At 35.3% G+C, this 20543-nt stretch overlaps 7 protein-coding genes across 7 annotated transcripts; all 7 read right to left on the bottom strand.

The window, feature by feature from the left end:
• Positions 1-344: 344 nt before the first annotated feature.
• RO3G_05143 (uncharacterized protein) lies at positions 345-563 on the bottom strand (the record flags this gene model as incomplete). Its single annotated transcript, XM_067659733.1, has 1 exon — positions 345-563. One exon carries the CDS (start codon positions 561-563, stop codon positions 345-347), a length of 219 nt encoding a protein of 72 aa, XP_067515834.1.
• Positions 564-2956: 2393 nt separating this feature from the next.
• Positions 2957-11847, bottom strand: RO3G_05142 (uncharacterized protein; the record flags this gene model as incomplete). The annotated part of the gene is made up of 15 exons (XM_067659732.1): positions 2957-3750; positions 3803-3824; positions 4000-4306; positions 4363-4543; positions 4592-4902; positions 4953-7735; positions 7934-8232; positions 8282-8569; positions 8765-8981; positions 9032-9187; positions 9235-9452; positions 9508-10531; positions 10598-11055; positions 11116-11704; positions 11764-11847. 15 exons carry the CDS (start codon positions 11845-11847, stop codon positions 2957-2959), a joined length of 7731 nt encoding a protein of 2576 aa, XP_067515833.1.
• Positions 11848-12127: 280 nt separating this feature from the next.
• RO3G_05141 (uncharacterized protein) lies at positions 12128-13077 on the bottom strand (the record flags this gene model as incomplete). Its single annotated transcript, XM_067659731.1, has 5 exons — positions 12128-12212; positions 12273-12353; positions 12410-12660; positions 12759-12886; positions 12942-13077. The coding sequence occupies 5 exons, from the start codon at positions 13075-13077 to the stop codon at positions 12128-12130; spliced, it is 681 nt and encodes a 226-aa protein (XP_067515832.1).
• Positions 13078-13778: 701 nt separating this feature from the next.
• RO3G_05140 (cytochrome c oxidase subunit IV) lies at positions 13779-14309 on the bottom strand (the record flags this gene model as incomplete). The annotated part of the gene is made up of 3 exons (XM_067659730.1): positions 13779-13915; positions 13968-14099; positions 14150-14309. 3 exons carry the CDS (start codon positions 14307-14309, stop codon positions 13779-13781), a joined length of 429 nt encoding a protein of 142 aa, XP_067515831.1.
• Positions 14310-14779: 470 nt separating this feature from the next.
• Positions 14780-16676, bottom strand: RO3G_05139 (uncharacterized protein; the record flags this gene model as incomplete). The annotated part of the gene is made up of 6 exons (XM_067659729.1): positions 14780-15913; positions 15966-16060; positions 16126-16214; positions 16298-16397; positions 16455-16570; positions 16624-16676. 6 exons carry the CDS (start codon positions 16674-16676, stop codon positions 14780-14782), a joined length of 1587 nt encoding a protein of 528 aa, XP_067515830.1.
• Positions 16677-17574: 898 nt separating this feature from the next.
• On the bottom strand, positions 17575-18364 carry RO3G_05138 (uncharacterized protein; the record flags this gene model as incomplete). The annotated part of the gene is made up of 4 exons (XM_067659728.1): positions 17575-17932; positions 17982-18111; positions 18221-18242; positions 18299-18364. The coding sequence occupies 4 exons, from the start codon at positions 18362-18364 to the stop codon at positions 17575-17577; spliced, it is 576 nt and encodes a 191-aa protein (XP_067515829.1).
• Positions 18365-19023: 659 nt separating this feature from the next.
• On the bottom strand, positions 19024-20222 carry RO3G_05137 (uncharacterized protein; the record flags this gene model as incomplete). Its single annotated transcript, XM_067659727.1, has 5 exons — positions 19024-19179; positions 19225-19623; positions 19673-19803; positions 19858-20085; positions 20147-20222. 5 exons carry the CDS (start codon positions 20220-20222, stop codon positions 19024-19026), a joined length of 990 nt encoding a protein of 329 aa, XP_067515828.1.
• Positions 20223-20543: the final 321 nt, after the last annotated feature.

The following is a 20543-nucleotide window of genomic DNA, read 5'->3' as shown; positions in this document are numbered from 1 at the left end:
AAAATGCAAAAAAAAAAATAAGATTTCTAATTTAGTAGAGTTTTTTTGTTTTCGATCAAAACGTGTATGAATTTCCCTGAGCATAAATGAATGTGTCAATCACAGTAACACAGAACTCTATGGATTTGCATATCTGATGCCGACATAATAGAAAAAAATCATAATTTTTATTATTTATTTATAGAGAAAAAGAAAGGAAAAGAGGTGAACATATACAAAAGAGATAGAGAGAGAGGATGGGGGCATATATATAAAAGAAACATATAAAAAATAGTTCATAAATAGAAAAATGCTACAGAATGAAAGGAAAGGATAGGCCTATTTACATATGAGGAACATACGAATCAATTTGAATATGTGACTTCCACATTTGGTTCTAGACTTGGGAAAGAAACGTAGTCTTCTTTGAATGATAAAGTTCTTTTTGGCTCATTACTCCAATCAATGCTCCATTCGGATGGTGTTCTAACCATTTGACTGCTATTGTCTTCTTCTTCGTTGTCTTTATTTTCCATAGAATCCATATTTCCTCTACGTCTCCATTCACTCCAGAATTGGAACATTTTTTTTGTAATTTTTCGAGAGAGAGAAGAGTGTAAATAATGATGAAAGAGGTGATATTTATACAATTCGTGGTGACCGCTTTAAGAGACAGATTTGATATTCTAGACATCCATATTTTTAGACTCTTGATATTTATAGAAATGCCATGGTTTTTTTATTTCCGATCCTTACTAAATACAGTTCAGTTTCACACTTCTTTCCCCTTCCTTTAAGATAGCTCGTGTGAGTGTGTATGTGTTGATTAAAACAATAGAAAAGGGCTAAATTTTCTTTTTCCGCTTACAAACACATTATTTGAAATATTTGTGCTGGAAGAAAGTAAAAATAATCTTTGCAGATCAATTAAGGTTGATACAATTTGTCAAATATTCTATTTTTATAATTCAGGGTCGACTCGCTTTTGGGGTGCACGCATGCCTTCTCAGGGATTGTCCCAAGCCCAATAACATATTAAAATAGCTTATTAAAAGTTATAATAGTTTTATACTAAAAATGTTCTTTTTCCCGCATTATTAGGTGGTTGTAATATAGTTGCAATATATTCTATGTTTTTTAAAGAACTTGTATAGAATATAATATAGACCGATCATAAACATGTTTCATACTTGATGCACTGTCGATCTTGACAAGTAAGCAAAAGCTGCCAAATTATCTTTTTGTCTGGGATTAAAGAATGTGTAAAAATAGGTGCAGCTCCTATGTCATCACCCAGTAAGACGGATGTTAAATTACGAAAGCTTAGGCCGGACGAAGCGACATTATTGCGACTTAATAAACACCTTCATTGCTGATGCCTCCTGCCAGAGACGGATGTTTTGACAGAAAAATATAACTGAAATGCATCTAATCAATCATTGTACTTTGTATATTAATTGCCATATTGATATCTGCTTCACAACTACGATTCAAAAAATTAGATCACCTCATTTTATTCAATTGAATATCCTAAACAAAGCAATACTTGCATTGTCCAAGCATTTTTTGACTGACTATTTTGCAAAGATTTGGGATATCAATCTTTCTTTCAAAACTTGTTTAAGCGTATAAACACGGTCTATTACTTCAAGAAGTATATGGATTAAGCATTGCAGATGAAAGCTCGTGTGCAACGCATTCATAATACTTACTAATTGCATGCAGAGGATGAGGCAAGGTATGTCTGTGATTGAAATTTCAATCGTTGCTGTCGTAACATTCCTTCAATAAGATTACGCTGAAGCGTATGTGTCCTTGAAAACTCTTAAATGCATATTTCGAAACAGCAAACTTTTCATATTGTTCTTCATTAAAAAATCTTGATGGGTATCATGAATTTTTCTATATGTAATTATAACAGGTTTAGAATAACATGATGAGAATTCAATGATGCTAATTAACATATAATAAACAGTAGAAAATATTGACTAGTAACTATTAACTTTTTTGTAGTAAATTTAGCTTTTATGCCACACATTTGCCTGGTATATTTGTAATATGAGGTTAAAATCGAACTAAGAAAAGAAGCTGATACGCTTTGTTTTGTTTAAAATATTGATTTTCATCGCGGACTGCATTACATTGCTTCTAACCTTTGAAGAATTTGATAGATCTCTTGATGTATTAACTTTCTACTTTTTTACCCATTTCAAGCATTCAATATTTATTTATTTTTCCGAGATAAACAAATTTAGTCTTTACTCTTATATGTATTTGATAGATTATACTGTTGAATATCAATGAATTTACTTTTTCAGAATATTTTTTATAAACATCAACCTCATGATGAAGCCAAAACAATAGGCGGGTATGCTTATTGCTGATTCTATTACGTCCTTGTCTTCCTTTATTGTTAGGTTTATATGGCTGTGGTTTATAAATGACAAGTATGCCACATTGAATAAAAATTCGCTGCTCTCTGACCACTGTTCAAATGGGATCTATAACTTAGGCTTATGAGAAATGCTTAATGAGTAAAGTTAATCTAGAACTGTGCATCCTTCAACGGATTGTTTTACGAGCAATTCTATGCCCATTGCTTGAAATGTCACTTGCTAACTGGATTATGATATTACATATCCAAGCATGTAGAGGAACAGGAAGACATTGCTTACATATTCAACTCTCTCAACTTTGAATATCAAGTACCATATCTTTATTATTAACATTACGATAGCTAATTGTACATATGGCGATTTTGAATAGAGAAAAACATCATGTTAGCATATGTACTTTGTCTAAACCAGCATATAAGAACAATTATGAAAAGCCGCAACCTTCTTCTTATTCCGGACTATATACTATCCGAACAGGTTTTAATAATCGCTTATCCTGTGATGAAGTAAGGGCATGCAAAATAGAAGAGGCGATGTCACCCCTTATTACATAATGACTTAATATAAATTTTATTTCAAAATTATTTTTGTGAATTAAATACATCTACATAGCGAGAACGCATAGGCTTTCTACCACTTGTACCTGCTCTTCTGTTATTTCCAATAGGAGGTGTGTTAGATGCTGCTGGAGGCGCACTACTCGAAAGCGGACTACTAATCGGTGCAGAGTTCACACGAGGGGGAACACTACTAGGATTTGGACCAAGAGAATTGGATGGTGGTGACATGGTTGCTGAAGGCTGTGGCTGTGGCGTCATTGCCTTGGGTGGAGGGGGTGGAGTAGCGGCCACAGGCTTTGTATCATTCAACTTGTTTACCCAGCGCTTTTGCTCCTCGTCGTAATAAAATGAGCTCTCTTGTCCCAAGTTAGCCTTCACTGGCTTCTTTTCATCTGTCGAATGGGTTTCTTTTCGGGAAAAGAGAGAAAAGAGGCCCCATCCAGAACTTTTCTCTTGCTCCTTCTTTGGTTCTTCCTTCGGGGCTGTCTCTTTCTTTTCGCTTTCGTCGCTTGGCTGCTGTTCACTAGTGCTCCTATTCTTTTTAGTAGAGGAGTTTCCGAATCCTAAATCGTCATCATCATTCTGATACGCATTAGTTGCACCTGATGACTGATAAGCGGTATCGACTGGGCTATAACTAGTAGCAGTGGTGGTATGCACAGGTTGGTAACTTGTATTAGCAGCTGGGGTGTAGTTTGTATCAACAGCTGGGGTGTAGCTTGTATCAGCAGCTGGGGTGTAGCTTTTCCCATAACTATAACCATAGTCGTAAGCATTTTGATTTGCAGTATCTTGTGATTGTTCAGGAGCTGCGTCTAGGTGCATGTGTAAGTAATATAGATTGGATTTCAAAAGGTATTATATTACCTTGGCCATAAGAAAATGGAGTCTGATTTGAATAGTAATTGTTACTTGTGCTATACCCACCATAGTTGTTTACTTTAAATTTATTTTCAATTGTATCGATTAACTTGTCAAAAGTACTCTTGTTTAAAAGAGATGCGATATTTTCACTGTGTGTAGATTAAAATCAGATATATATCCACACATTGTATTTTTTTTACAAACCTTGTAGATTCTAAGAGTGGGTGGGAAACTTGTTTAAATCTTTCTATAAACATTGAATGATCATTGGATCCAATCGCGTTTATAATCGATTCACAATAAGCTTGAGACTCTTGCTCAAAGCCTAAATCAGCCAACCACCAAGCATGAATGAATTTAAAGGTTTGTAATGAAGGTGTGTTTCCGTCTTTAATAGCAAAATCATATAGTTCTGCGATATAGAATAAATCCAGATCTGTATATGATGCATCAGTAATACTAGCATCCAATCCAGATAAAACAGAAGTTTCTGGTGATAAGATATAACTGTAGTAAATTACAAAATTTAGTGTCATAAATAAACAATATTATCAACTGCTTACCAAATACAAGATTCATCAACAAGTTCACACTGCTTCAAGGCATTGCCTAAGCCATGAATTGCTGCCTGATCACCATTAGTTCGGTTAGCCAAAATTAAAGATAAAGCAACTTTCCAATCTTTTAATGTTTCCTTTGATACAGATGAATTCTCTTCAACCGTGTTTCTTACAAGCTGAGTAACTACAGAAAATTTTAATAAAAAATAAATACATTACACCAACAACTTACCCATATCTGTACCACTAAACAAGGAATAAAGGATACGCAAATACTTTTTGTCTTCTGATGTCTGAGGCATCCATTGAGCAGAGGAAGAGAAAAGGGCTCGGTCCATAAATCGAGAAACAACTTGCTTATAAAGATCGCCTTCTCGACTGATAATCAACGCATGGTCCCACATATCATGATCCATTGCAAATTGACATGCACCTTCTCGATCCCCTTTCAACAAAAATCCTTCCAATTGATCTAATAAACCTGATTCATCTGATTCCTTTGCAGAACCAAGAAGTGAAACAATGGAATCATCCAATTGTTTACTAAAGGAAATTAGAAAAACTTTAATCACGGGTATGTAATACTTATTTACCTTTCACCTAAAACGCCATCTTCTTCAATAAGCAACTTTACAATTTTCCACAGCAAACATTTACTATCCTCGTTTGAGAACTCATTTATTCTACCTTCGACATAAGAGATAAGAGCTGCCTTTTTTTGTTCCACAGTTATGCTGGTATCGAAAAGAACAGAGTGGCCCACAAAATTCTTTAGACTTGCTATCATGGCTTCTTTCTTGTCATCCATAGGATTTCGCTGTTGTACTGCCTCTGACATAGCAAAAGGAGTTGCTGTTCTCGAGAAAGGCGTATTGGATCGAGATAAACCAGCCAAAGGACGACCACATTCGCAACAAAATTTAGCTTTAGGCTTATTTTCACCTTCACACTGAGGATCAGGACAAGGGATCAAGGGGAGTGCAGGAGAGGCAACGCGGTCAGTAAAAGAACGATCGAGTGAGCTTCTGGGCGATGCATGATCAAGGGATGGCCGACCATAGTTTAAAGAGGAAGGCGGGGACAGGATACGTTCTGGTGGCTTTGTTGTTGAACTGAAAGGCGAAGACCCAAACGGAGATGTCACACGATTTGGCAAAGGGTTGGGTGAGATGGCACGTGCAGTAGTCTCAGCAGGCTTATACAGTTGAGAGAATTGAACTTCTTCGAATTGAGAGTCGCCAGTGAGTGGTTCATATGCATTCAATTGCTCTACATTAGGATAATCACTTTGTTCACTCTTGACCTGTTCTGTACCAGAAGAATAGGCAACCAAGTCAGGTTGAGACGTTTCTGTTGTAGAAGGAACAGTGGTTGCATCGTTGGAGATATAGCTGCTTGCTGGAGCTAGTTGAATTTCTGCAAATTGAGATTCGGGTCCTTGATGAACTGTAGGTTCTACAAATGGAGCACCGTTAAGATCAACCAATGCAGTCGGCGTATCCGTTCTAAGCTCTTGCTGATCAGGGCTTATCGGGTGAGTATTGAAACCGTTGGGTGAATAAGTCTGATCTTGATAGTTAAAATACATTACGTCATCAGGAGAAACTTGATTGTCTTCTACCTGCTCTTGCTGCAGTTGGATGCCTTTTTCCTCCTGCTTGGTCTTAGATTTATGATCAATACTGTATAATTCAGGATTGTAGTTTGATTGGGATACTTCTTTATGATTCAAGTCTTGCGAAGCATACATGGTATTATCAGTAGTAGCAGGTTCGTCACTACTCACATCAAAAACGGCAGCATTAGCAGTATCATTATTCTCATTCAAAGAAGATACAGTAAAATGGGAGTTTTGAGATACAATATTTTGATCGACTTGTGCATCCTTTGAAGATTGTAAATCTTCAAAGACAGTATCTTGTTGGTCAAAAACGTTTGTAGTGTAATTTTCTGAATTGTAGACATCAGCATTATAATGCTGTTGATAGTCTGCTTGTTGCTTGTCTACAGAGACAATGGCTGGAGTAGCAGCAAAGGTTTTTGGCTCAGAGCTTTCCTGTTGTTGTTGTTGTTGTTGCTGTTGTTCTTGATTTTGATGATAATCAGACTGCTGTTGATTATCTGCCAGAGTATTAACAACTTGATTAGGATCATAAAGGCCTGAATCAAAGCTCTCTTGTACTGCAGCATGCTGTTGCTCATCAGATTGGTGCCGCTGCTGACTATCTACCGGTACACTTTCCAAATTAGCAGTATACATATTTGGGTCATAGTTATCTTGGACAGAAGAGTACGACTGTTGTTGCTGCTGAGATGGCTGTTGATTTTGGTAATCAGATTGATGATTGTCCATTGGATTAGCAGCATATACATTTGGGTCGTAGCTATCTTGTATAGCGGCATGCTGTTCTTGCTGTTGATAATTAGACTGTTGGTTGTCTGTTGGGTTGGCAGTATACATGTTTGGATTGTAATTGTCTTGTATGGATGTATATTGCTGCATCTCTTGCGGTTGTTGAATATCTACCGGATTAGCAGCATATAGACTTGCGTCAAAAGTCTTCTGTATAGGATTATGTTGCTGCTGTTGTGACTGGTTGTCTACTGGGACAACTGCAGGATCGGAAGAGTACAAGTTTGGGTTGTAATCCTCTTGTACAGAGGAATACTGCTGCTGCTCCTGTATCTGATGGTTACCTGTAGGATTAGCGGCATACAAATTTGGATCATAGCCTTCTTGGGCCGAGGAAGTATATTGCTGTTGTGCAAGAGCAAGGGCATCCGGTTGGTAATGGTTTACCGTAGCTTGTTGAGTGCTTTGATCTTGACCAGCAACAGAAGCGTAAGCATTAGAGTTATAGCCTTCTTGAGAATAATACTGAGCGTCATATTGGTAGTCATATCCATATTGACTCATGTCGTATTCTTGATTTGTGTTGGGATCGTAATAATGGACGACATTTTGTTCATCATAATAATAATGGACATTTGGGTCAAATTGCTGCCACTGATTTTGCTCGGGTGCCTGCTGGTCATAAGTGTAGGAAGGTTCGTAAGCTTGAATGAGTGATGTTGGTTGCTGTGAAACATATTCCTGGCTTTTGGCTGAAGAGGTTCGACCAAGGTGGTCGAAGAAGGACTCGGGGGTAACAGCTTGTTGTTGGTTAAAGAAGTTGGTTGACGCGTTGGAAGGTTGGTTAGAAAAAAAATCTGCAGAGTCATTATTATCATTAAACAAAACTGAGGCATCAGCTACGTTTTTTGAAGGAGACTCTTTTGAAGATGGCTGCTGTAATTGACTAAAAGGGTCATTGGCTACAGGTTCTCCAAAAGGAATGGATCCTTTTGTTTCCTCTGATCGAGATGTCATTTTATTCTATTAAATAGAAAATGTCAACGAAATAAGAGCTTTTGAAGCATTATCTTACAAAATTGTTAGTGTGTATAAGATTATAACAAAAAGGTTTCTCGAATGATAAAAAAGATTGCAATGCAACCGGAAATTCAAACAAAGATATGAATTTATTGCTTGTGGTTTGAAATGATTGGTTAGACTTTTTTTTTATGGTTCTACAGTGGTTGAAGATCTATTTTCTTGTTCAGCCAGCGAGGCTAATTTTTTCATTTTATCAAAGTTGGCAACTCTTTTTGAGCCACTTCTTGACTTTGGAAGTGGGGGAGCCTCTTCATCATTTTGTATGTGTCTTAATAAATCTTCTGCTTTTACAACCATCGATTCTGTTTTTGTCTTTCTTCTTTCTCTCATTGACATTCTACGACTTCTTCTCTGTTGAGCAGTTCCCATTTCTCCTGAGCGAAGCTTTTCTAAGAGATTATCCATAATATCCTTGTCTTCTTGATTATCGGAAGGTCCTAACATACTTTTTAATTAATGCTGTTATTGGAAGAAGTTTCAACAAACCATCTTTAATATCCAATCTATTCTTAAGAAGGGCTTTGCGCTGCTCTTGATATTGTTTTGACTTCTCCGCTTGTTCTTTTTTCTTTCTTTGTAGCTCAATGTCACCTTTAGCTTTTTTCCAACTTGACAAGAATGTTTGGAAGATACCAAAGAATTCATCTGGTTTCATGTTGCTTGGATCTTCACCAAAGTATGATACAACATCTTTGTACGCAACATCCATTGATGTATATCTCACCTCAAGTAAATCAAACTTTTCAATCGCCCTATCACGGAATTTATACATGACTACTGCAAAGTTGTCGCCTTCCTCTGCCTCATAGTCAGGTCCATAATTGCACTCAAGTTCATGTATAAGAGTTTGAAGCCCCACTCTAAGCTCATTGTAATCTTTGATAAGATCTTGTATAGTCACTAGAATATCCCAATATTAATAAAAAAAAAGGGGGGGAGGGGGTATTTTATGTAACAGATTTCTACTACCTCTACATGCTTCACCACACAATTCAAGATCTTTGACCAAACTTTGGCTAATAGTGGGGAATTTTTCTTCAACCATCGTACACAAAAAGTGAAGCAGGGTTGTGTCATTGGTTGATGCCCTAGTATCAACCAGTTTATTGATACTACCAATACGAATACCAAAGGCACCTCCTTGGAAATTAGTACCGTTTAAAAAGTTTCCTACCATTAAAATAATCTTTTATGTAAAAGTGAGTCAATAGTTCTCTAAAACAATCGGGAGCTTACATTCAATAGGTCTATAAAGGCTTCAGAATCTTTTAGGCTAGTAGAAGCGTCCATTACGTTGGTCATATTTTTGCCCAATTGAGAAATCCGTTCATGGAACGTTGTGACAAACAACATATGTGTAAGGCGTTCCTTGAATCGATCAATGGTCATAATCTATATTGTGTGAATCTTAAAGTATATTGCGATTTGTTTTTCAATACCTCAGCACAAAACGAGTCTGATTTTGATAGACATTCCAAGTCTTCTTCTGATGCCGTTTTCATAAACACAGATAGCTTGCCCATCTCGTCATGAGAAGGAGCATTCATCAGCAAATTCTTTAACAGAACTTCTGTACAAAACCTTTCATCAACAGCCAAAAGCTTTCTCTTGAATTCTTTAAAAGATATGTTTTTGTATTTAGCCAAGACAGCGATACCTGCATAAAGTTGTAAGTAACTTTCTTTCATAAATAAGAAACCTGATGATTTTACTTATGTTGTATGCCTTCCTTGGATCAATGATACAAATTTCTTGTCTCTTTTCTTTTTTGGCCAGCTTTTTGGTAGCAATCACCTTCTGAGCAAATATTTCTTCCATACGCTTAAAAACACCTTCTGCATCAAACATGTTTTCCAATGCCACTTCTTTTTCTTCTAATGTTGCCTTTTTCCATATAGTAGATTGAATGTAATTTGCATTTAGCTTTTGCCACTGTAGCTGTCGAGTTTTCACTGTAGGCAAGTGTTTGATTTGTTTACGAAGTATAAGTGCATTCGGTGCACTAGGTGCTCCTGGTGGCGGGGGAGGAGGTATTCCAATGCTTGGATGAGGTGGTGGTGGTGGAGGAGCCGTTGAGGCATTGCTTGATGCAGTAGGAGCTGGTAATAGAACGTTACCTGGTATAAGTAAAGGTGGGGGTGGTGGGGGTGGGGGTACTGGGCTTGATACTTGTTGCTGATTTATCGTTACTGCTGATTCTCCGCTAAAGAAAGGTTTGGTAGGGGATAAAGTAGAAGATTGTGGTGGTGGGGGAGGAGGAGGAGGAGGAGGTAACTGTGTGGATGATATCTCGTTGGAAATGAGGGTGTTAGATGATATGGGTATATTACTGCGGTTATGGTGAATATTGGCATCTATAACTTCACTAGCCATTGTATCTACTCTCTCAGAAAGAGAATTGTAGCCTTGTTGAGTAGGGTTTTCACATGTCTTTATTTGGTAAATAGCTGTTGCAGAACCGGTCTTTTCAAGGATATTTGCTTGATGAATGGCTGTGACCTTACTGTCCTTTCCAGAATGGTCTACTGTATCCGCAATTCCAATCTTTGTAGAAAGGCCAGTGTGTTCCACGGGTGGCATATTGGAATTCAATGCATATTTCGCACTTTTATCTGTTGCTGAAAGCATGCCAGTGACTTCGTATGCTGGCTCCTTTGACAAAGCATCCTTGCCTTCTCCAACTGTGGACGTTTCCCTTGGTACGCCATTAGCAGAAGAGTTTTCCCTAGCAAAATCCTTTTGGTCCTCCTCTTGTATCTCGGAGGATGGCACTTGTCTCTTGCGGTTGTTTGAGCGTCTTACTGCAGATCCCATCAAGGGCATTGTACCTGGTAAAACGAACTCTCCTAATCCATTACTTGACCCAAACTGACGAGCTAACTGCGACTTAAAATCCTCAGACAAACCAGCCGCGATCGATTTGTATTTGTTTTGATCAGATTCAACTGGTGACTTTCTGGCAATAATGTCCGAGTCTTTCTTATGATGGCCTTCTAGACTCTCTTGAGCACGGATTCTACCAAATGCAGTCGCAAGGTCTTTCCGAGAAATAACTACATTTCCTTCCAGATTTGAACCATCTTCATCAATAAATTTATAAAACTCATCAAATTGTTTTCCAGCTTGTTCAAGATTGGCATCATATTCACTTTGCAAGTCTCGCAATTTTTTTTGTAAGGTAGAAATTGTATGCCGGGACATACGAAGTAAATCTTCCAAAGATGCTGTTTTTTCTCGTAGTTGAACAACCTCTAATGCATCTACAAATTCCACACAAAAAACCGTTATTCACTTTATCTGATTCCTAAAATTTTTTTTACCTCCTTCATGCGATAATTGTGAACGAAGGACATCCCGTTCTCTTTCAATTTCTGTATAATGTACTTGAAGCTCTTTTAAATCTTCTAAAGTAGTCTTCAGCTGGTCTTGATCAGCAAATCTGTCAAGTAAATGTTGAACAGTTGTATTATAGTCTGCAGTAAAATCGCCAGCTAGTCCTTTATGATCCAAGACAACTTGCGCCACCAGATTATCAATTATTTGAAAGTACCTCGATTTGAGATTTGATTCTTCATTGTTCACCAGTAAGAGGTGCTGTAAGCAACTTAAAAAGAAGTCGTAAGCGCGTGTTCCTTCAATACTAGTTAAGATATATTCAAATATTTCTCTAGGGTCATCTTTATCGTTCAGAACATGGTCATGATACATGTCCATCAGCTCATCTTGATCATTCTCTGCTAAAGCTTTGAATTCTCTTATTTGGCGATCGATATGTTCATCTGATAGTTCCTTCATTTTATCCAAAACCCGTTCTAAACCCGAGGCTGTCATTTGATTTCTCAAGTGTATTCTTATCTCGACATCTTCTACTACATTAATGATAGCATTGACTAAAATAATATTGTACAGCTATAGAAAAAATGAGCATTTGGATTTCTTTTCTAAGCAAATAGTGAATAATACTTTACGACATATTCCGTTAATTGATTATCTGGTGAGCCATAGGCCGCCATCTTTTTAAAATCTTCGCTTGCGCCAACCATACTTCCCATTCTACCCCTCCCACATAATGTGTTTTCGAGCTGATCTAACCATGCATCAAATCTGCCTAATCCTCTTTCATTGTCGCGTAGTTTATCCATCGCTTTTAGTACAAGGTCTTGCCCCACTGGAATTTCATAATAGCACATAAACACAAGCACTTCACATACAAGTCGACGTGATTGGAGAGATGGAGAGATGATACAATTCACAATCTCCTGTACACACTGAGGATGATTTAAGGCTTCTCTTGCACCTATCTAAATAATAGTAAATAACACAAGTCGCATATTAAAAAATGGGAATTACTCTATTGTTTAATAGCGCCTTGAAACATTTTAATAAATCCCCTTCTACAGAAAGATTGGCACCATTTCTAACACAAAGATGAGGTTAATATCACAATCATTTTTATAATTTTGGTGAGGGTACTTGCCTATTTTTAGTTTTATTTAACGTTGTTAATAAATCTGTAACAACTTGTAAACCACTCATATCAATGAATTGACGAACCCAGCTATATATTTTTTGTCAGATAACAAATATAAAAGGGATGATATGCTCATTACATACCTTAGTGGCATTGTCCTTAATCCAACAGCAAGGTGAGAGACCACTTTTGCATTGATACCTTTTGATGTATCCGATAGCTTTTTCACATAATATTCAGGTCCTTTTGTTTCTTCAACCTTTTTATCTTTTCTTGAGGTTGATGGAGATGCTGTTTCGGCTTGAATATCCTGAGCAACCATAATCCGCTTTTTATCAACTGGAAAAGATGTCATATTTAATCTTGCATTTGTATCATGTATGCCTCTTCTTATCTAACAATAAAGAAAGACAAAGCAAAGAGAGAAAGAATTTGATGTATATGTGAACAAAACGTTTTTCTTTTCTTTTCTTTTTTTTTTATTGAACATACAAGCATTTTTTCAAAGTAATCTTCTACTTCTGTATCGGTCATCAAATCTACACCTGTCATGTCGTGGTCTGTACTTGGTATAGATGAAGATTGAGGGCCTTTGGTGGAAGATCCATCCACTTTATGACCTATAAAGGGAAAAAAAATTAGCAAAAAAAAAGTATTAAAGAAGGATGAGTATACCTGCTACAAAGTAATCATCGGATGGATGAGGACTTTTAGGAGAAAGAGAAGGGTTGGCATAAGGTTGAATATTGGTTTGAATAACAACCTCTGTCTTTTTCTTTCCTTTCGATTTTCCTCGGCTAAAGAGGTCCATTGGGAATAGAATAGACCAAAGTGATTACTATAACAAGAACAAGAATAGGTTCCTTACAATAAAAAAGGGGTTCAAAAGGATTTTCCAATTCATTGGCAGTCTGAGTTTTGTTTTTGAGTTTTCACTTGTTGTATTTCCTATTTTGGATTACTTTTTTCGGGAATCTTTGTCGTATTTAATTTATCGTCTTTATACTTGGAGTCAACATAAGAGTTTTCTACTGTCGTTTTTTTTTTTTTTTTTTTTTTTTGTTGTTGCTTGAATGACAGCTATAGGCTGCTTTCTTTGCAAATGTAACTCAGCATATCTTATTATCATATAAACTATGAATACTCTTCAGCAAATCAATTCAAATACTGTTCTTTACTCTCTTTCATATTATAGATCACATATTTAATTATTACAGAATAATTTATTGTAAAAATAAGGTTTACAATTCTAATCTTTTTCTAAATTGTATTCAATTTGAAGACAAAAAAAAATTTTTTTTAACAATCTGATTAGAATCAACGCGATTTTATATACTTCTTTAAATGCCTAGATTTAAAAAAAAACTTTCGCCATATTCACACAAACGGAAAGAACAAGTGATCTCTCACAGAAAACAAGTTTTCATAAAAAGATAAAGGGAAAAAAAAAGAAAAAGAAAAAAAACTATTTCGTTTGTATCATGAAACAAGGTTAATATTGATCTGTCGAATTTATTTGCTGACAACATAACCAGTTCCCTTGTATCCTTCTGAGGAAATACCAGAGATGGGATTGGAGTTTTGGCTCTTGAGGTATTCATTAGTAGCTTGTTCCCATTCTTTGTTAATAGTTCTAGGAGTTTCTTGACCTAATAAAAAGCATTATTTCCTCTATTCTCTTTTTAATATTATTTATATTACCATTGACACGGATAGCGTAGAAGAGAGCACCGGAAGCGGCAAGAACACCAGCAACGCCACCCAAAACCTTCATAGCATGACCAGGCTTTGTCAAAGGTTCACGGGGACCATGAGGACCGAAAGCAATGTAATCTATAAATTATGTTTTAATACCTTTCCCTCTCTTTTCACTTATAACTCACAGGCTGCCTTCTTTTCATCAAGAGAAAGGACTTTCCAATCACCCTTTTGTGCTTCTTCAAGTTGTTTGGCAATGGTGTTTTGTTCAGCGGCAGAAAGGGTCTTCCAACGAGTTTCGATGTTTTGGACAGAAACAGTAGAGGCGTTACGACGACCAATCATGCGAGAAGCATGAGCACGAGTAGCAGCAAGACGAAGCATTATGAATTAATTCAAGTAAAAAGGAAAGAGAAGAGAGTGTAAAAGCGGTGTTTCTTTTTCATACTTTTTTTCTATGATATTTTTCAACCACACGCCAGGGAGGCTGAGATAATTGCCGGGGCACTCGTCAAAAAAAGAGTAACCCACTTTCACTCATTTATTAAAAGACCGGATCATTACGTCATCAAACGATGAATCAATGATAGGTTGTCAAGGAAACATAATTTTGTAACTTCCAAATCTGACAATACTTATTCATTATTCACATCAAATTCTGTTCCTTAAACGTATAAAAAGTCATTGTTTATTGAATCAACATTAGCTTTTGTAATAGAAACTTTAATATCTATTCTTTTTATTTTTATATTTTTTAGCCAGTCAAGAGTTAACATCGCAACCTTATTTTAAACGACAAAATCAAAAAAATATGTTTAAAGTCGAAGATTAGCGATCTCTCTCAAGATAGAAACTTCAGTAGCCACCTTTTGCTGTTGAGCAGGTGCTAATTCTTCGCCATTACTCATCTTTTCTTTTAATTCTCTGATTTGTCTCAACTTCTTTTCTAAATTACGAATCTTCTTTTGTTTTTCTTCATCAGTCAAATTACTAGTTTCAGCAGGCTTGTTATTGACTTCTTTCTTTGACTCCTTCTTTTGGTTTGCGCCGTTCTTTGCCTTTGCGCCGACAGGAGCACCGACAACCTTTCTTTGAGTGGTAGGGCCTTTGCCGACACCATTTAAGGCAGCAGCTCTTTCAGAAAGGGTCATAGGTTGAGCAGCACCACGAAGGTGAGGAGGTCTGTAAGCACCTGCAGGAGCAGTGGTAGACTTGGCAGGCCCTTTGGCAGGAAGAACCTTGATTGGGTTAGGAGGAGGAGAGACGGATCTCATGGGATACAGGCTCACTGGTTGGGGACGATAACCAATTTGATAGAGTTCTTCCACTTCCTCTTCATAAACTAAACTTCCAGATTGATGCCACAATTTGAAACCGTTATCTACACGAAGACGGGGTGTCAGGGTAGCCGTAAGTAAGAATCGACCACAGGGAGACCATTCACAGTGAGAAGCATTAGATGCTGAAAAAGTGTTGATTTTCTTCAAAGTTTTTCTATCATAAAGATCCACAGTACCGTTCAAATTTCCGAAACCAGCAATACAGATCGTACGGCCTTGAGGGTTGTATTTAACAAAATTACGGGGATTGATACCAAATTCATGCACAGGTTTAGCCCGATGATCAAAAAGAGTGGCCTTGGCAGGCATAGAACCGTAAATGACAATAAATTCTTTGGAATCAGGACCCCAAGTAACATCATGAACAGGACCTTCTTTGTCAAGAGGGACACGACAATCAAAATTACCGGCTACAGCAAGATAGTATAAATTGGTTTCACCATAATAAGACTTGTTGGACTTGTCTACATCGGTATGAGTGAGAACAAGCAAGTTGGTACCCAAATCATTCCAATACATCGTCACACTGTCCGCTTTAAAAAATGTTTTGCTTGACAAAGGCGATTTGAAGTTGGGAATACTGAACATACGAACAACACCAGGAGCGCCCTATGAACTGGATAAGAAAAGAGGCTTATCTCCAATCAGTTATTTAATTTACCTTTTTTTCAGGCACAAACACTGCAATAGCAGGTGCTTTACCGGGACTTAATGAATATTGAGCAATACCTTCAACCTTAAGTCTAGCCCATACAGCTAATATACCATAAACAAAAATAAGAAAAAAAAAACATCACCACTATACGCACACACAACTTTACCTTTTCCAGCATTTTTGCTTTCCCAAAATTGAACTTCTCCAGTAACCATACGAGCACAATATTTTTCATCGTCTGTCCATTGAAAGTTCCTATTTTTTTTTTTTTTTCAATTAGGATCTAAATGTCTTCTTTTTTTCCTCTCTTGTTTATTTTAATTTTTTTTTTTTTTTACCAATTGTTTTGTGCCTTTTGACTAAAAGCAGCAATTTCTTGGCCTGTCTTTACATCCCAAATAGTTAAATTGTTATTTGCAGAGCCATCCTCACGTTTAGCTAAACAAGAATCTTTTAGTTAAAACATTTTGTTCAATTGCATTATGAAAGACTTACAAGGACGCTCCCAAGCAGCAATATAACTTCCTTGAGGGGATAACCAGAAATCAATTACATTCTCTTTTGCAATTTCACATAATTGTTGCAAAGTGTTGGCATCAAATACTTTCACCCTACATAAAAAGTAATGAGCAAAACAAAGCTTTGAAAAATGAGTAAATATTACCCTTGATTGGTGGAATAAGCATAGACTTGGCCGTATTTACTGTAAACAAACATACGGGTGGCAGTTTCTGGTCTATGGTTGTAGGATGAGCAAATAATTGAATAAAGAAATCTTCTATTTTTTTTTTTACTTTGCAAATGTGTTGATTGCTTTAAATTCAGGATATCCATTCCAAATGGTTAATTCCTTTTGGGAACGATCTATATGAATCCTTTTGTTTAATGGAAAATGGTTCTAAATTGCGTATAGCTATAAACGTACAAGAGAATTGTGTAATAGGTCTGGTAGACATGAAGAGGAACAACGATGACAAACAATAAAGAAAAGAAGAAAAAAAAAGGAGAACAGTACTGCTTTTTCTCTTTTTTTTTTTTGATTGGTAAGTCTGAGATTGATTTGCTTTAGACAGGCGAATCAATGACAGCAATGCATAGAATTTGAATACAAGTATGCTTTATCTTTGGATGGATTTAAGAAATCGATATAAGCTGTTAATGTTATGCCTATAAAAAAAAAAAAAAAAAAAGATTTTGCATATTTTTAAAAACCTTGAAGTAGCTCCTTTTTTATTGTAATTTGAATAAAATCACGATGATGACCCTTTTGTAGATAGAAGTACTGGTGAGTGAATTGGCTCAGATGTCAAAAGAATGAAAAATAGCAAAATCTCTGAGCTTTCATTTTAAACAGATAAATGAAATTACAATTCTAATTCTCATTAGAAAAGGATAAAGTCCTTGGCTTTATCAAGTCTATGACTAAAAATGAAAAAAGCATCTTATTTGGCGAACGTTAAAAAAAATATATTAAAAGATATTAAAGATAAAACATTAAAAAAAAAAGCAAACATCACATAAAAAGTTAGAGAGAAAAAAATAAATGGTATTTTTGTATACATAAAAAAATAGAAGAATGTAGAAGTACAATAAAGAAAAAAAAAAGAAAAGAGAATTACAAGATTAAGCATTTGCCCTTTTTCTCTTTTTTGCTCTTTCCTTTAGGTCCACCAGGGTTTAAACCTTCTCTTTGAGCTCTAATAGCTTTAACGACTTGATAAAATGATCTTTCGACGTTAACACAGGTCTTTGCGGATGTTTCAATGAAATCACAAGCCAATTGTTTAGCAACCGCAGCGCCTTCTTCACGAGTCACTTCTCTTTCTGTTACTTTATCACATTTGTTACCAACCAACATCATCGGTACATTATCAACATCTTTTACTCTAAAGATTTGATTACGGAAACGTTCGATACGTTCAAATGTTGATCGAGACGTGATTGAATAAACTAGTAAAAATCCTTCACCATCTCTATATTTTATGGTAAATTTAGTCTTTGGTTATCAAAGCAAAAGCATACCTAATCCATTGATCTCTTAAGGCAGTATATTCTTCTTGACCAGCAGTATCCAATACCTCGAGAACACATGGTTGATCATCAATGACTACTTGTTTACGATATGAATCTTCAATTGTTGGATCATATGTCTACTAATCATTAAACCTATATTCATTTATAGTTCCATCTGTTTACCTCTACAAGTTAAAAGGAGAAGTGTTAATAGGAGAAAAAAAATAAAAGATAAATTTCTTATTTACCAACAAAATGATTAAGACACAACTATAAAATAAATAAATAAGTTTTTATTTTTTTTTTTATTTTTATTTTTTGCTTACTTGAATAGTCAACGCAGTCTTTCCAACACCACCATCACCAAGAACAACCAACTTATAGAGCATCATCTTTAAACGCCGAAATAATAATATTTTGTGTGTAAAAGAACCACGTTTTTTAATAGCACGAGGTTATAAATATAATAATAATAATAATGAATTCCACAAAAAAGAAAGTGGGATAAAGAGGAAGAAGAGGATTGAAGATGAGTTTATGAAAATAGATTTATTTTACTATTGTTATTACCTTGTATTAAACTATGTAATTATTTATAAGAAAGAAAAGAATAGTAATAAATAAAGAGAAAGAGAGAGAAAAAGAAAGAGAAAGCAAGAGAAAGCGAGAAAGAAAAAAAAAAAAAAAGAGAGTTTGAAACTTTAAAAATTATAAACCCAATGAATCGTTATGACCAATAAGAATAAGCCTTTTGTTTATATTGATTAACATTGGCTCTTACTTTCTTTATCTGCTTACCTTCATCTCCCTTTCCTCCCTCCTTTTACTTCAGCCAGTTCTCCTTGTCTTCTTTAAATGTTCCTTGCTATAGTTGATATATGTCAATAGGGGCTCTTGGTTAGTTTAGTAAACAGTGTACGTCATTTATAAAAAAAGGAGGATTGAATAAACTTGTTTTTATGTTGTGTTATGTTACACAGATGATAATAGAGCGGGAAAAGTTCTAAGTTTTAATGCCAAACAAAAAAAAAAAAAAAAAAAAAAAGAAAGGCTAAGTAGCCAAGATGACATTTTTAATTGCTTTAGGTGTTGATTCATCATTAAGATGTTTTGAATTATATCTTAAAGCAGATATAAGATTTGCTGTACTTGATTGCTCATTATTATTATTATTGCTGGTTTGAATGATTTTTAAAGAATTTTTCACCTAAATAGATTCATTAGCTCAATAATTATATCATTCAAGACTTACATTAATAGGGGAATATTTAGAAAAGGCACCTTGTGGATCAACATGATCATACAATATAATAGTAACAACCATCACTTTAAAGCAAAAACTTGATATTGAATCATTATTTGTCTTCTTTTTTGATAGCGTTTGATAACACACTGCCCAAATACTAGATAACCATTCACTCACACTCTTTGTCGATTGATTCGATTGAACATATTTTACGGTTGTATCAATCAAACATTTTAACATGGGCGTAGAATAAGCAATAAATAATGATATTCTATTTGCCAAATCATCTTCATCCATTGCTGTACGTAAATTGGATTTATTTGGATCACTGTCCTCTAAGGATCTTCCTCTTTGTAATGTACGTCTATAAAATGAGAAATCATTTTGAATAGCAGGACTTCTAATCTATATTATGATATTAGCTATAGGATCACTATTCCTATTTTGAACCTACTTTAATATAGTCAAATTCAAATACAAAATCAAGCAAATCAGCAAACAATTTAGTTAAACCTGGATGTCTATCCAAATCTTTGGTCGTTCCATCTTTACATAACACATTTAATAATGTTGGAATACCTTTTTCTATTTAGTTTATGAGTAACACATTATATAAAATATAAATTACTTTTTTAATACCTAATTGAGCTGAATAACTATAAAATGTACGTAGCATATTCACTGTAGGTGTCACCGCTTCCCATGCTTTATCTTCATTTTCAGTTGTCGGTGAAGCAATGGCCTCTCGAATCATATCTGAAGCAGGTTCATATTGTCTAAAGGATTGTAATAATTCTGTTGTAGGTTGAATCAATAAATTATATAATTCATCGTGTATTTCTGACTCCTCTGTTGTGGGTGCTGCATCTAAATTAAAATGAGTTAATTTTATCTGTTTTTTTTTTTTTTTTAATCGCTTCACACTTACTTTCAATATCAAAGCCAATTTCAGGTACTATATCAGAGTTACCTCGAAGATTCAAGGAGGAAAGCAATTGTCCCATTGACTTTTTATAAGAGATGTTGATTTTCTGAATTGTGATTGTTGTAAAAAAATAAAGGGGAAATGTGTTTTTGTATAAAAAGGAAAGAAGTAGAGAGAGAGATAGAAAAAAAAAAGTTTTATAAAGGACTGTGAATTATGATTATAAAGAAGAAGAACAAGAGAAATTATTATTATTCTTATTTTTTCTCTAAAAAAAAAAAAAAATTTACTGTGTATCGTTCGCTCCCCGTGCCACTTGGTTTTAAAAGTTATTTTATTTTTACAAAGTTACACGTGTTTTAAATAAAAGCTGAATCATTTATTTACACATTTGAGGATC

The sequence above is a fragment of the Rhizopus delemar genome, genomic scaffold, assembly GCF_000149305.1.
Source record: "Rhizopus delemar RA 99-880 supercont3.3 genomic scaffold, whole genome shotgun sequence".
Taxonomy (NCBI): Eukaryota; Fungi; Mucoromycota; class Mucoromycetes; order Mucorales; family Rhizopodaceae; genus Rhizopus; species Rhizopus delemar.
This window is presented reverse-complemented; position numbering and strand designations above follow the sequence as displayed.